General features: G+C 36.6%; 1 protein-coding gene across 2 annotated transcripts in view; it reads left to right on the top strand.

Annotated features, from left to right (window-relative positions):
• malt1 (MALT paracaspase 1) overlaps positions 1 to 13,672 on the top strand; it is a 35,573-nt gene extending 21,901 nt beyond the window's left edge. For both annotated transcript variants that reach the window (XM_088628926.1, XM_088628927.1), the window contains 8 exons: positions 838 to 1,041; positions 4,756 to 4,933; positions 5,657 to 5,731; positions 6,096 to 6,223; positions 7,063 to 7,212; positions 7,820 to 7,977; positions 11,650 to 11,775; positions 12,368 to 13,672. In XM_088628926.1, the coding sequence (XP_088485052.1) occupies positions 838 to 1,041; positions 4,756 to 4,933; positions 5,657 to 5,731; positions 6,096 to 6,223; positions 7,063 to 7,212; positions 7,820 to 7,977; positions 11,650 to 11,775; positions 12,368 to 12,832 (1,484 nt within the window). In that variant the 3' untranslated portion in view covers positions 12,833 to 13,672. The remainder of the gene's footprint in view (positions 1 to 837; positions 1,042 to 4,755; positions 4,934 to 5,656; positions 5,732 to 6,095; positions 6,224 to 7,062; positions 7,213 to 7,819; positions 7,978 to 11,649; positions 11,776 to 12,367) is intronic.
• Positions 13,673 to 14,291: the final 619 nt, after the last annotated feature.

Genomic DNA, 14,291 nt, shown 5'->3' with positions numbered 1-14,291 from the left:
ACGTCACTGTGCCCAAACTAACTCCGGACTACAGCAGCACTGGAAATGCTTTATAGCCAAGGAAGTGATCATCTCATGAATTTAATTGCCTTAAATCTCTTTGAATAGTGTGCACATTATTTCCCACACACTTACTGGGAGCAGAAAAAAAAAACTAAGTGGACTTTAGGTGTCCTACAGTCTTCTACACTTTCAGTATTTTACTATGCTTTGTAGACTATGAAAAATTAATATAACCTTAAATATTTATGGAAATATCTAGGATATCTAAACACTATTCTCTATGTAGTTATTCAAGACCAACTACCCTGTTACTGATGATTTTTCTTATAGTTTTCCAAGACCTTTAGATATCTAAAATATATTTACTACAACTTTTTTTGGTTGTTTTATAATTAGGAATTACAATTTGTATGTTGCCTGGTTTTGCATATCTAATTTTGTGTTCGATGCTACAGCCTTCATATAAGTACAAGAAATATTATAAAGCACATGTACAGTACTTGTCAAGCTGTAAGGCTGGGCCATTGAGCTTTGGACAGACTCAGCTCTTGTCAGTTACAGCACAATCTCACAAGCACAGGGAAAGATGCCTAATCTGTTGTTGTGCAGGTCAAACCCATCTAGCCCTGCTAGTTATATTGTGCCTCCTGGGGTGTCCCAGGTACTGGAGTCACAGTTACTGGAATATTAGTATACTGTATACACATATTTCTTCTTGTTTGTATTTTTTCACATAATATAATCCCCTTTTAATAACATAATTACCTGTTAATGAAAAAATATATAATGCTAACAGGCAAATACTGTGCTAATATGCTTTTTTTCTCACTTTAGCTACTGACAAAGTGGCCCTGTTGATTGGTAACATGTCCTATCAGAACCACCCGAAGCTGAAGGCTCCAATGGTTGATGTGTATGACCTGACTAATCTGCTGAGACAGCTCAACTTTAAAGTGGTGTCTCTTCTTGACCTCACTGAGTCTGAAATGCGCAATGCCGTGGATGAGTTTTTATTGTTGTTGGACAAAGGAGTCTATGGTAAGATTTTGTGTGTAGTCCTTACAATAGAAAGGCAGTGGTCCTTCACTTATTATTTTTCATATTCTTGTTTTTATCACACATGTTACCTAACACTATCAAGTAGTTGTTTTAGTGATTGAATGAAGTGTACCTGATTTTGCTGCTTTTGGATGCACATACAGTAGCAATTTGATCTATAGTATTTCTAATTTTAAAATATAGGGGCAATTAAAGAAATGCAAATGCTGAGTGTAAAATTAAAATTAAACACTTTACAAGGCTGTACCCTTTATAAAGATTTGTCTCTTATGTGAACTTTTCTAAGACAGAACAGAGGAACAAGCTAGAGTGCATAATCTTTTCTTTTTTACACTATTTTATTATATGTGTGAAGTATACTGACAAGTCAGTAAACCAAGTATTTAAGGTTTTACGTCACTGTAAGTTTGAATATTTGCACATTTTTGCAAAAGGCTTAAGTTTGATCCAGCTTGCTTTGTAGATTTGTAATATGTTAAACCGCTATGTAGTTAACTATTTTATTTGAAACACTGAAGTGCTATAGATAAAGACTTTTTTATGTTGTGCAGACAAGGTGGTTAGAAAGCTCTCAGAATTCTGACCACAAGGGTAGCAGTAAGAGAATTACATTTTTGTTAGTGAGAAATTGCATTTTTATGAAAGGCGTTCAGCTTAACTACATTAAAATGTGACCAAAAAAGCATTTTGCAATTATATTGCAGCTGCAATGTGATTACATTTTCAGAATTTGGAAGGTGGTGAATGACAATAGAACTGCAAGGCACACATACATTTTGCCCTGTTTAATCAGTTCTGTCTGTTCTTGAGTTCATGACATGTGCTTCATGTGACTTCCTGTGAGAGACCTCATCCTGAGAACACCTACCCGATGCAGAAAATAACCACTGATTGCTCTTGTATTAAAATCAGTAGTTAAAAAGCAGTCAACAAGAGCTATAAAGAAAATTAAGAACTAATATACCATCCAGACTTTTCATTTCTGTTTGAACTCATAAATTTGTACCTTGGAGATATATATATATAAGTGCCTTTATCTTACAGTGACATGTTAAATTGTATCAATATTGTTCAGACAGAAGAATAAAATTTTACCAGAGTAGCTGTGAGAAACGTATTCAGGAGATATGTTTGCTGCCCATGTACAGTATATCCATCCCTCCATTAAAAGAAAATAGCTTTGTGCTGGCAGCAGTCTCAGCAGCCTGGAGCCCAGAGCCTTGTGAACAGCAGTCTGTTCACAAGGTGGGGCTGAGAACACATGACTGCTCTTGCCCTGGAAGTGATACCAGACCATTGTCAGGAAACAAAAAAAATTGAAAACATCCATTTAAACTTAGGCAGCATGTTTTTGGGAGGAAAACCCTGATAAAATCACAAATAGAGGACGAGCACACAGAAGTTGCCCAAGCCTGGAATCAAACCCAAGAGCCAAGAGCCGGGAGGCTGCAGCACCAACTGCCATGCCACTGTGCCACCTGCTGCCCCAGTCATAACGTTTAAAATACCTCAGAAATTCTGAAAGAGTAAAAAGAATTGCCAACAGCTATAAGCCAAAATATTTTGTATAATTGCTTGGAGTCTGCACACTGCAGTCCAGAAGACTTTATCAATAAGACAGTATTCTGTGAAAAGATTTGCCATCATTGGTAGCCCTTAAATACATAATTATACCAGAAGTAACATTGTCATTGTAATATTCAGTGTGTTCTACATTTATTTTGATTACTCACCATGAACCTGTTTTGTTCTTCTAAATGATAGTCCCAGCTTATTAGAACAAATTCTTTGAAGCCATAGTTATTATAAGCCTTGTTTTTGTGATGTGGTCACATTTGCCAGAACAAGACATAGGTACTGAAACAGTTTTAAAAGAAGAAGTAAATTAAGCATTGAACTTGGAATGGGTGATTTATCAAGTGGCTGGCTACTTTCCTCAATATGAGATCACACAGCACGTCATAGCAGGGAAAGTGCTGGTTATTGTAAGTTATACTGCACTTAATTGAGCAAATAAAATTTAAAAAAGTTAAAGTTATCATGCAGTGCAGCTCTATAAAATGATTTATTTAAGTTTTTATTTTTACAAGTAGAAGGGCTGCTTTTGAATGAGAAGCATGTCAATATTCAGGAAATCATGGAGCTGTGTCGTAAACCTGAAGTGAAATTTTAATGGTCCCCTGTGAAGACTATCCTGAAACCCAATTTCTTCAAAAGCTTAGCAAGAGTGCACCTTATCAATACTGGGATGGGAGACCTCTAAGGAAAACCAGGTTGCTGCTGTTAGGGGTGGTGTAACACTCATCATTCTGAATTTCCAAGCAACCTGCCCACTGTGGTGACAGGAGACTATGCTATAAGAGGTGCGATCCTTAAGATGAGACATTAAACTCAGCCTTGTGCAAGCATATATATTTTTGTTAAACAGGCTGCCCTCCATTTATTACCACTTTTGTTTATATTCTATACTTGGTAATATAGGGACAGAGTCCTGTATGCATTTGATTATTTATTTGAATAATTAGTGTCTCGGATACTCTGCAAGAACAAGTACCTGAAAAAGGATGAAAATCTCTATCTGCCCATCCATCTTTCACTTTAACTTCCACAGGATCAGGAGCAGCATAAACCCAGCAGACAAGCTGTTTTTCAGCCTGAACCTGTGACATGTAATAATCCCAACTGGGCATTTTTTAATGAATTGAAAACACCGCTATATAACAAATTATTTCTATAGCCAGAATATCCAGCTATAAACAAGCCTTTAAAGAGCTGACTGGCAAGCAATATGGAATATATAATACCTTGAAATAATGCCACACAGAATTGTATACACCAAGGAGGAATGTCTTTTATTACTTATTAAATCAACTGTAATACTGTGGCTGGAAGCCTAACCTTGGACCCTTTGTTCAATGATCCTCAGTGGAGAAAGTAGGTTGAATATTTTTGTTACGGGCACAGTTTCACAGGCCTTTGGTGAACCTAAAGAAGTGTCTATTACAGTGAAAGAATGGTGTGTGATATGAATTGGGGAAGAATACTGGTTTCTGTTAAATCTCCAAAGGCTAGAAAAAGTGGATTCTACTTGACACAATTTTTTTTAAAAAAATTCAATGTCATTTTTCAGTTGCAAGTGTAGTAACCTTATTTGATTCTTACTAGAAACATTAAAACTAGACTGGAGGGCAGCATGCAAAACAAATTCAATCTACTTTCAAGTTAGCGGGTTACAAAAACATCACAAAAAGTATTTTGTTTCTCAATTTTTCTAGGTGAAACTGTAACAGTATTTTGTCCAGAGGTGTTCAAACAGTAATAGGTATACTGTATGTATTTCTGTGATTGCATTTTATAAATTGAAATAAGGGATAGGATTTATGTATTATGAATAAAAATTTGGATATTTACAGGTGTGATAGACAAAATCTCTTAGCTCTTGGATTTTGGGTTCAGTTCTGGGCATGGAGTCCTTCTAGGTGGAGATTGCATGAGCTTTTTGCCAGATGCTCTGGTTTTTGTCCCTGTTTTCCAAATCATGCTGGCTAGAAGAATTGTCGTCACTAAGTAATACTTGTGAGTGTGCTCTGTGATGGAATGGTGTCTTGTACAGGGTGTATCCCACCTTTAACTCTATGCTTCTGGGATCAGTCCTGAGTAATTTATATAATTGTCTTGTCTTTATACATTTAGGTTTACTCTACTATGCCGGCCATGGTTACGAGAATTATGGAAATAGTTTCATGGTTCCAGTAGATGCACCAAATCCTTATAGGTCTGCAAACTGTCTTTGTGTCCAGAGCATTTTAAAGTTAATGCAAGAGAAAGAGACTGGCCTGAATGTGTTCCTGCTGGACATGTGCAGAAAGAGGTACGGTAGGAAGATGCATCTCTATAGAACAGTGCCATTGCATGCAACATATATATCATAACGTCATACTGACTCTTTATAAAGAGTATATTTTTTAAAGTGCAACAAAGAAATAGAGGTCAAGTCTGTTTTAAACTGCCATTTTGCAGCAGGGCAGGATAGAATTATTGTATTACAGAACGCTGCAATTTTTAAATGAACCACTTGACCTTCAGATAATTTGGTTTTGACAAAACGCTGAACACAAAATGAAAGGGTTTATAAAAAAAATGTGTCTTTGCTAACTTGGTGTATTGCTCAGTATCATGCATTTATGTAACATACATAGAAATACTACAGCAAAATCAGACATTTCCACTGTTTTCAGAAGTACCCATTTTAGTATAGCAGAGCTCAGCTGTAAATGTAAAGAGCAGTTCTGTGTGTATCATGACCTACTTTTATTGTGAAAGGAATGTTGTGAATAATATATTTTGTATCACTTGAGATATTAAAAGTGTATGATAGTACTGTAAGCCTACTTGTCAGAAGCAACTAGCAGCTGTATGCTTGTACTGTTGGTCTTATTAAGTTAGAGTTTAGGAATTCATGCTAAATGTTAAAGTCATCTGCTGCTTCTTAGACACTAAGATAATGATGTACTGTTAACATTATTTTGTCCTGGAATTAATACATGTAGAGAAAAGAACTGTTGACTAAGTTTTATTTTCTCTTTTATCACAGAAACATTCATGATGACATTATTCCAAATGTAGAAGCACTGCGGGTTACAGCCAACATTGTTTTTGGCTATGCAACGTAAGTAAGACCTCTGCTCTGTATAGTAGTGCCATACTGTTTCAGTGGGTAATTACCAAATTAAAAATCATCCTGCTGTCAGAATTTACAAGATATTTCATAAGATAATAATTCACAACAAAATGTTTTGTATGTAAAGAACATACAAACTAATATGTGAAAACAATTATATTGCTTCACTTTAGGTTATTTAATAATTTCCCACCACAGTTTTTAACAGAGTATAAGTAATCTTACATAGTTTTTATTCATAGAAAATGTGTTATGACACTTATTTTATCCCACTGCAAAATATGTTTTGGTCACAAATTTAATAGGAACTTTATTTATTGTACAAAATCCATTTAAAGATTTTTGTTTAAAGGTGCCAAGATGCAGAAGCATTTGAGCTGAACTCGAGTGGATTTACCAATGGTGTCTTCATAAAGTTCCTGAAAAAACGTCTGCTGGAGGATGAAAAAATTACAGTCCTTCTTGACAGAGTTGCAGAAGGTAAGTGGGGGAAATTAATTGTATTCTATAGAGCATGAATATCAGCTCCTGTAATGTGTGTGATGAAACTGTGTAAGTTACTTGGTTATTGACTTCCATTTTAGACACAGAACAGTGTTGATGTTTAATTTCATAGGAAATTCCTTATCTCATGTTCTCAAATATTCTATATTGTTTACATAATTCCAGTAATAGTAAATGTACAGTTTGTTTGAAGAATAAAAAGAAAATGTAGTTACAGTCCTGTAGAACAAGACCAGATATTGAAAGTTTGCACTTATGTTTTGCATCTGTTATTGTCATCACCACATTTCATTCGTTTTTCTGTAATTTCTTGTGTATTAAAACCTGATCACAAACGTATTTTAAGTGGACAAATGTAATTTCTTCTGTATTTGAACTATCATGACCAGCAAAGTAATGACACTTGCTGAGGCCGTTTTACAATGTGGTCGTATTGTCATTTCACAACATTTTATTAATGTAATGATATGTGCTGTATGTTACATGCTGTTCAGCACAGTGAAATGTCAGGAACACAATAAATATGAAGGCAGGAAAAAGCTTTCAAGTCACTTCGGAAAGCAATATTGGTTTATGAGCTCAGGGTCACTTGACGAGTCTTGGGGAGGTTTTATTTACTCATCTTAAAGTCTTTGGGAATGACACCAGGTTGCATCATGCAGCCATTTTTAGTTTGTACAACTTAGTTATAAGAAGTTTCTTGTTGTTAACCAGATGGGAAGCACTGCAATAAATCTGTCAGTGTACTGTAATGATATTGTTTTCTCTGGATCAAATAAGTAAATATATATATTAATTTGTTTTTTATTATTAAGACATGGGGAAATTTGATCCGACCAAAGGAAAACAGGCCCTGGAGATCCGAAGCAGCCTTTCAGAGAAGAGAGCTCTGACTGACCCCATTCAGCCTACGGGTTGCTCTGATGAAACCATGGCACGCAATCTGCAGTGGGCAAAGGCCCATGGTACAGTGCCTTAAATCTGACCCTTGGCAGGCTTCTGTGACAACTTGTACTTGAGAAAGCACTTACTTACCCGCCCAGCTGTTTCAGTGTTCTGATAAACATGAAATAGGACACTGTCAAACAAGATCTATACAGCTTTGTAAAGGAAGATTAAGGGCATGATAAAAACAAGTAGATGTTAATATACTAGACACTTTCTGTGTTGTTTTGAAAAAAAGGTTTATATTTATTAAGGAGTTACTGTTTCAGATTTTATATTTTTTATTTTCATGATAACTACAGATCCCTTTAAAAATAGGAAAAATGTTTAAACTGTTCCGTTAATGATACATTATTTTTCCGGGCTTTCTAGGACTTCTAAATAAATAAAAATTTTAAGGTTTTGGTTAATAAATGAATGTGAAGACTTTTAAGTATGGTGCATGTCAGGGCTATTTTCATTCACACCATAAACCAGCACTAACTGTCTAGTAATACACAGGTATGCAGTTCGTAAAGCCTGAAATGTCTCTGCAGTACCCTTTATACAGACATTCTTAGATTCCAGTTACTGTAAGTTGAAATGTTATACAGAATCATTTCCTGATCAAATGTTTTCCTTTTGCAGAACTTCCTGAAAGTATGTGTTTGAGCTTTGATTGTGGAGTCCAGATCAAATTAGGCTTTGCTGCTGAATTTTCTAACGTACTGGTGATATACACTAGCATAGTGAAGAAGCCAGAGGATATGTCCTCCTGCCAGGCATATGTCACAAACTTCACACCGGTAAGATTTCCATATTTGAATTAACAGATTTATATAAAGAAAATGTTTTACAGATAGAACACAGTTAAGGCTTAATATCTCAAAACTATATACTTAAAACTCAAAACTCCAAAATACAGGAACAGTGTCTAGAGTAACAGCATATAAATACAGGCTAATAATTTTATTAAGTAATCAACCCTTCAAAGAGAACCCAAAAATGGTTTTTCTTAGTTACCAAGACTCTCTGAATCTCAACATTCTCCATGATCAAGTTTCATGATTTCATTAAAAAAGCTACTGAGAATCTAACCTGACATTTGCTGTCATTGTGTAGAACAGTATAGTGCATACAGTACTTATAATGGATCTAAAAGTGCCATATATCTATACACAAATGGACAAACTCCATTGTCTAATTCAGTAGTTCAGTAAAATTCTAATTAATGTGACAAGCTGACAAATAGGGTAAAGGGAAATATTGTACTCACCAGGAGAAATATTTATGCAAAAGAGAACGTAAGTATGAGATTACAATTGACATCCACCCGATCTCGTTTCACAGCTCAATGTATTTATATAGCTGCTCTAACTAATCAGATCAGCACTGGGGTGCCCTCTGTGGGTTGTTTCCATGTACTTCCGATGTTCATGACGGTTTTGTCTGGAAGCTCAGGTTTTCTCCTCACTTCAAATGACATGTTGGCTAGGTTAATCATGGTTTCTAAATTGTTCCTCTGTACTTGCGTGTGTGCTAGAATGGGATCTCATCCAAGATGTGATCCCACCTTGCATTTCTTTGGATAAATGGATCTATCCAGTCACACATTCTTCTTTGCTTTTCTTCAAGACAGTCAGACATCACATGATTTTATCAATATGGTAAAAAACAAAGATGAAAGCAAGGGTTTGAAATATACAGTATGAGAAAAAAAGTCTTCCTGTTATTGATGCAAACATCAGTGTAATGGCAGCAGACTGCATGCAAATACAGTACATTGTCTCATTCTGAGATGTCATACTGGATATGGAGTCTTTTGCATTTGTTTACACAGCAGTAACACCCACACTTTAATACTGTTTGTACAGCAACCACAATCATTCAGTGGTTTCATTAAAGCTGTGCATGAGAAGCAAAACATTCCTTTTTTAATGGTTTTCTGTCAGCAGCACATTCACTTATCTTTATTTCTTGCACATGGGTTGAGCTGCCACAGGTGAAAGTAAATGCTTAACTTTATCTTTACAAATACAAAAATATATTGACTTTCCCAAATGACCTCAGTTTTACTGTGTCAATTATGCATACTGTAGGTGAATGAAAGTTAAACGGAAGTGAAGATTTTAAAATGTCATTCATTCAGTCCTTATAATAATAATAATAATAATAATTGCTTACATGTACAGTATATAGCGCTTTTCTGGACACTCCACTCAAAGCACTTTACAGGTAATGGGGACTCCCCTCCACCACCACCAATGTGCAGCCCCACCTGGATGATGCAACGGCAGCCATAGTGCGCCATAACGCTCACCACACACCAGCTCTCAGTGGGGAGCAGAGCAGAGTAATGAAGCCAATTCATAGATGGGGACTTTTAGGAGGCCATGATTGGTAAGGGCCCATGGGAAATTTGGCCAGGACGCCGGGGTTACACCCCTACTCTTTTCGAGAAACACCCTGAGATTTTTAATGACCACAGAGAGTCTGGACCTCGGTTTTACATCTCATCCAAAGGACGGCGTCTGTTTTACAGTATAGTGTCCCCATCACTATACTGGGGCATTGGGACCCACATTGGGACCCCTGCTGGCCGCATTAACACCTCTTCCAGCCGCAACCTTAGTTTTTCCCAGGAGGTCTCCCATCCAGGTACTGACCAGGCTCACACCTGCTTAGCTTCACTGGGTTGCCAGTTTTGAGTTGCAGGGTGATATGGCTGATATGGCAGTCCATAACCATTACATTTTGCACAAAAGCAGTTGGAAATGCATCATCATTCACTTGATCCCAGGCATTTTGTTAATCTTTTAGTATCATATCCCCCTGCCTCTAGGGGATCCAAACACAAACTGTGTTAAAGTTGTTGGATTAATTTGGGTTTTGTTTTATGCTAACCCTAATCTTGTCCACTTCCACTCTCCTCTGTATAAATACCCTGCCACCAGAGCAACCCACTCACACATCTTCTTTTGCACCCCGACTTCCATCCCATCATTACCCTTCGAGCAGCTTCCTGGCTCATTCCTTGGCAAAAAACAGGTGTGTTCTGTCAGTTTTGTCCTTACTAAGGATTGGTCAGGTTGCTGTTCCTTCAGCCAGGTGAGTTACTACAATTATACAGCTTTGGAGTTTGTAACAAAAGTTAGGAAGGAATGATGGCAACCAACTTCCCCTTCATCTCGACTGTTCTTACTTGTAATCCTCAAGTAAGATGACTTCCCAAAATGCTCTAAAAAATCAAAGGAAGCACCTCTCTTTCTCACCTTTCCTTTTGCATCCCTCCTCCACCCCATCCTCACACTGCAGCAACCTTTTGGTTAATTTAACTTTGCAAGATGGTCCTAGCCTCTTTGTTCTATGGCCAAGTGTTTGACCCTCCGTCAAGAAGGAACATTTTTTAAATTTCTCATGAAATCCATATCCCACCTTTTCTTTGCATTAATTATAGTGTTTGGCCAAGCTCCTGAAATGGTATAAAGGCAGAGTTGGACTATGTACTGTACACTGTAAAACTGGATTCATTGTGAATTCTACAGTATATATCAACAGTGAAAGAAGATTTTTTTTTCTCTAGCAAAATTCTTTAGAAATATATCCACACGACAAACAACATGTTTACAAGTTGCAGTGTTGCCTGCCATGTTGTTAGGTCTTGTGTAAGTGTTTTTCTTTTCAAAGTAACTTCAGTTTTTCCAAAATAGCTTATTGAGATTTTCCATTTTTGATTTTCACATGAAAGTTTTAATGTAGTTTTATATTTTTTCTAGTTAATGTTCAGTGTTAAAATACTGAGCTACTGTATGTCTCCTGTGCTTGTGTTTTAGAAACATAATATCTTAAGGACCCATCTGTCCATATGAATGGTGCTGTTACTGTATAAGTAGTTTAATAATAATAATAATAATAATAAGTAATCACACCATTTAAAAGAAATCGGAATTAATTACGTGACTCGGCAGTTTATCCCCTCCCTACAAGCTTTTTCTTAAATAATTACATCATATTCCAATAACTGATTTTGTTTCCTTGTATTTTCTCTTTCCAAATTTGTGAGACTAATGAGCTATCACTTCAGGTCAATTTTTGTGTTGTGTTCTTGTACATTTCTGTTGTTCTTCATTCACAAAAGTGGCAATGATTGCTATGGTTATATTGTGCGTGAGCATCAATGTATTTTGACCAAAAAAAGCTTTCTTTCAGAACATCTGTGATGTACTGGACAGTCAAGCATTATTGTACCTGTTCTTTTCTTGGCCCCTTGAAAGTTTGTAATACACAAGTGGGCTGTGTGAAATGATGTTTGCTCATGTTTCGGCACACAGTAAAAAAGTAGAACACATAACTCAGAGATAGTGAACCTTTACATTTGACAGATATATATATATATTAGTGGCTCTGTATGTTGTTAGGCTGGACAGTATGAAACACCTATGTTGTTTCCATCATCACCTTGTTTGTTTTTCAAACAGGAACTAGATGTGGACCCTAAGGAGATGAACAAAGGAACTCCGGAAGAAACAGGCAGCTATCTACTGTCCAAAAGCCTCCCACAGCACTGTCTGTACACCAGGCTGAGCTCTCTACAGAAACTCAAGGTATGTTCCTTGAAACATAATTGCTGGATGATATTCTTTGTGTTTTTGTATTGTTTTATTTTTACAACATTAAATAACTCAGTCACATGTAATTACGGTATCATGCTCAGGGATATGTATTAATTGCATCAATATGGGGTCTGTAATAAAAATATTGTAAATAACCTGTTTATAATGTGTTTAAGGGTTACTGTATATTAGACTGACTAACAAATCTCTTGGAAAGCTTTATTCCCATGTCACCTTATCTGCCACTGCTGTCATGCCCATGCTCTTGCTGTACTTTTTATGAAGAGTGACAAAAAGATGTGCTTTGTTGCTAACAGGTACAGGAGGTAATTAAAAGTAATGAGGTACAGTATATGATTGTGTAGCTAACAAATACTGTGATATGACAGTGTTCAAACACATTTGTTCCAATGATCAGTTTCACTCCCACTCTCAGTTGTGACTAAGAGATTATGAAACGCAAATATTCTCACCTCCATCACTGTCCCTGTGGTAAGAACATTAGCCCTAGTTCACAGGTTTAAGAACCAAACTTGCTTCTGATTATTCACCACAGTTGTTTTTATTTTATTTTTGCTTGAAGGAGCAGCTCATGTTCACGGTGTGCCTGCAGGGCAAGTTCACCTCTGTGGAGGACCTAGTAGACTGGAGCATGGAGGTGAACATTGGGAAGCCCCTCATTGCCAAACTGGATCTGCACCGCACTGTCAGGAGGAACAGCTGCCTGCAGACCTGCCTCATGCCACACAGTCCCTCACACAGCCCCTGCCACAGCCCTGGAGCAGAACATTACTACCAGCACTGCTACCCCCAGCAGTACCAGAGCTCCTACCTGGGCGTCTATGACCACATCCATGGCTTGGGAAGCCCCTGTGCTTCAAACAGCCTGGAATTCGGTGCGCACTGCAACTTGACTCCTTACCACCAAGATGATATGTCATTCCCAGTCTCTCCCACTAGAGTCAACATTCCCATCGAAACCACTGATGATATCAATGAACTACAGACAAGTTTTATAGACAGCCTTCAGATGAATGACAGATACTGATACATACTTTAAAAAGTCAGTTTGAAAAAACACATTTCATCACTTCCGTATTTAATATCTACTGCATGATCCTGTAAACTTTGAATGCTACTGGGCAGACCAGTAGATGGGACACATTTTTAGGAGAATGTTTAAATATTAAGATTTTTATTTTTATCTTTTTAAAGTAAAGATATCCACAAGAGGTTTGTTCAGGACCTGGGATAAGGGATTAAGACTGGTGAAAGCAACTGGAACAGATAATATAATAAGGTTGTTTGATATTGCTTTTTGGGAAGAATCTGAATAAGTTACAATCTCATCAAGCATCTGACTAGAGGGCAGTTAATCAATTAACACTGGACACAATAGCCTGTTCTCACAAGTTAAATAATATATAATATACGCCCACTGAAAAGCTGTCAGTGCCCTTCATTTCTCTCAGAATCCTGTTATCAAATCTTGATTAAGTGCATTAATTATAAAGTATTAACAGTGTTTTGATGAGGGATTTTCTGGAAGTTGGAAAGTCATTCAGTACCCACATTTTCCATCAACAGAAGAGATGATAAACTGAAACTTAAAGAACTCATACAGTTGATTACAAGCAGAGCTGTAAGAGGTTTGTTAGTATTTTATGCTTAGTTTTGTTTTTCATTTTTTTTTTCACCTTATGGTCAGACACAGACCATTTATTTGTACAGTATATCCATAAAATAGCATTTCTAAAATTATGGATGAAGTTATAAAATAAATGCTGATCATCAAATGACGAGGAGCCTTTTCAACCAAACGTGGTAAATAATTCAGAGGATTGCCCATTTGTAAATCATGGTTCAATACAGTCAGAAAACATGCAAACATTGTTTGGGTCAATGATTTTCATGTAATGATTTCATGCACTTCAAAGTGCCAGTTTGAATTTTTTCTCAAACATCTATCCATTTGAAGGATTGTGGCTGTTTTGGGATTGATTTTTTGCATCCTGGGCTACTGCTCACTTTTTCCACCTTATGTGCTCCTGCAGGAAATCCTCAGGTGTAAACAGGGCCTAACTGTCCAGTTCATGTAACACATTTATGTGAAACACTGGTGGATAGTGGTACATTTCTGAGGACCAAGGATTTTGAAGATTAGTTGGATTGGTTTTCTTCCCAGAAGACAGATGTTCAATAACCTGCTAATTTCTCCTGTTTTTTGTTTGGTAAAATTGTAAGGATTTATACCAGGGATTTCAGGTGTTCCTTGGAATGTGGATTTAGGTTATTTAATTCAACCAATTAACAACATGCCTGAAGAACTGTGGATCAGGAACAGGGTTTGGAAATAGTAATAGTTCACAATTACATAAAAAGTATAAGAAAATGCCTGTCTCTACATGCCCAACACAGATGCTGAACTACATAATTGTTTTTTCTTCTCAAGTTTAGGATCAGAGAATTTTAAACCTGCTCCTGCATTTAAGACTAATATTATGTTT

Source organism: Lepisosteus platostomus, chromosome 4 (assembly GCF_059453375.1).
Source record: "Lepisosteus platostomus isolate fLepPlt1 chromosome 4, fLepPlt1.hap1, whole genome shotgun sequence".
Lineage (NCBI taxonomy): Eukaryota > Metazoa > Chordata > Actinopteri > Semionotiformes > Lepisosteidae > Lepisosteus > Lepisosteus platostomus.
This window is presented reverse-complemented; position numbering and strand designations above follow the sequence as displayed.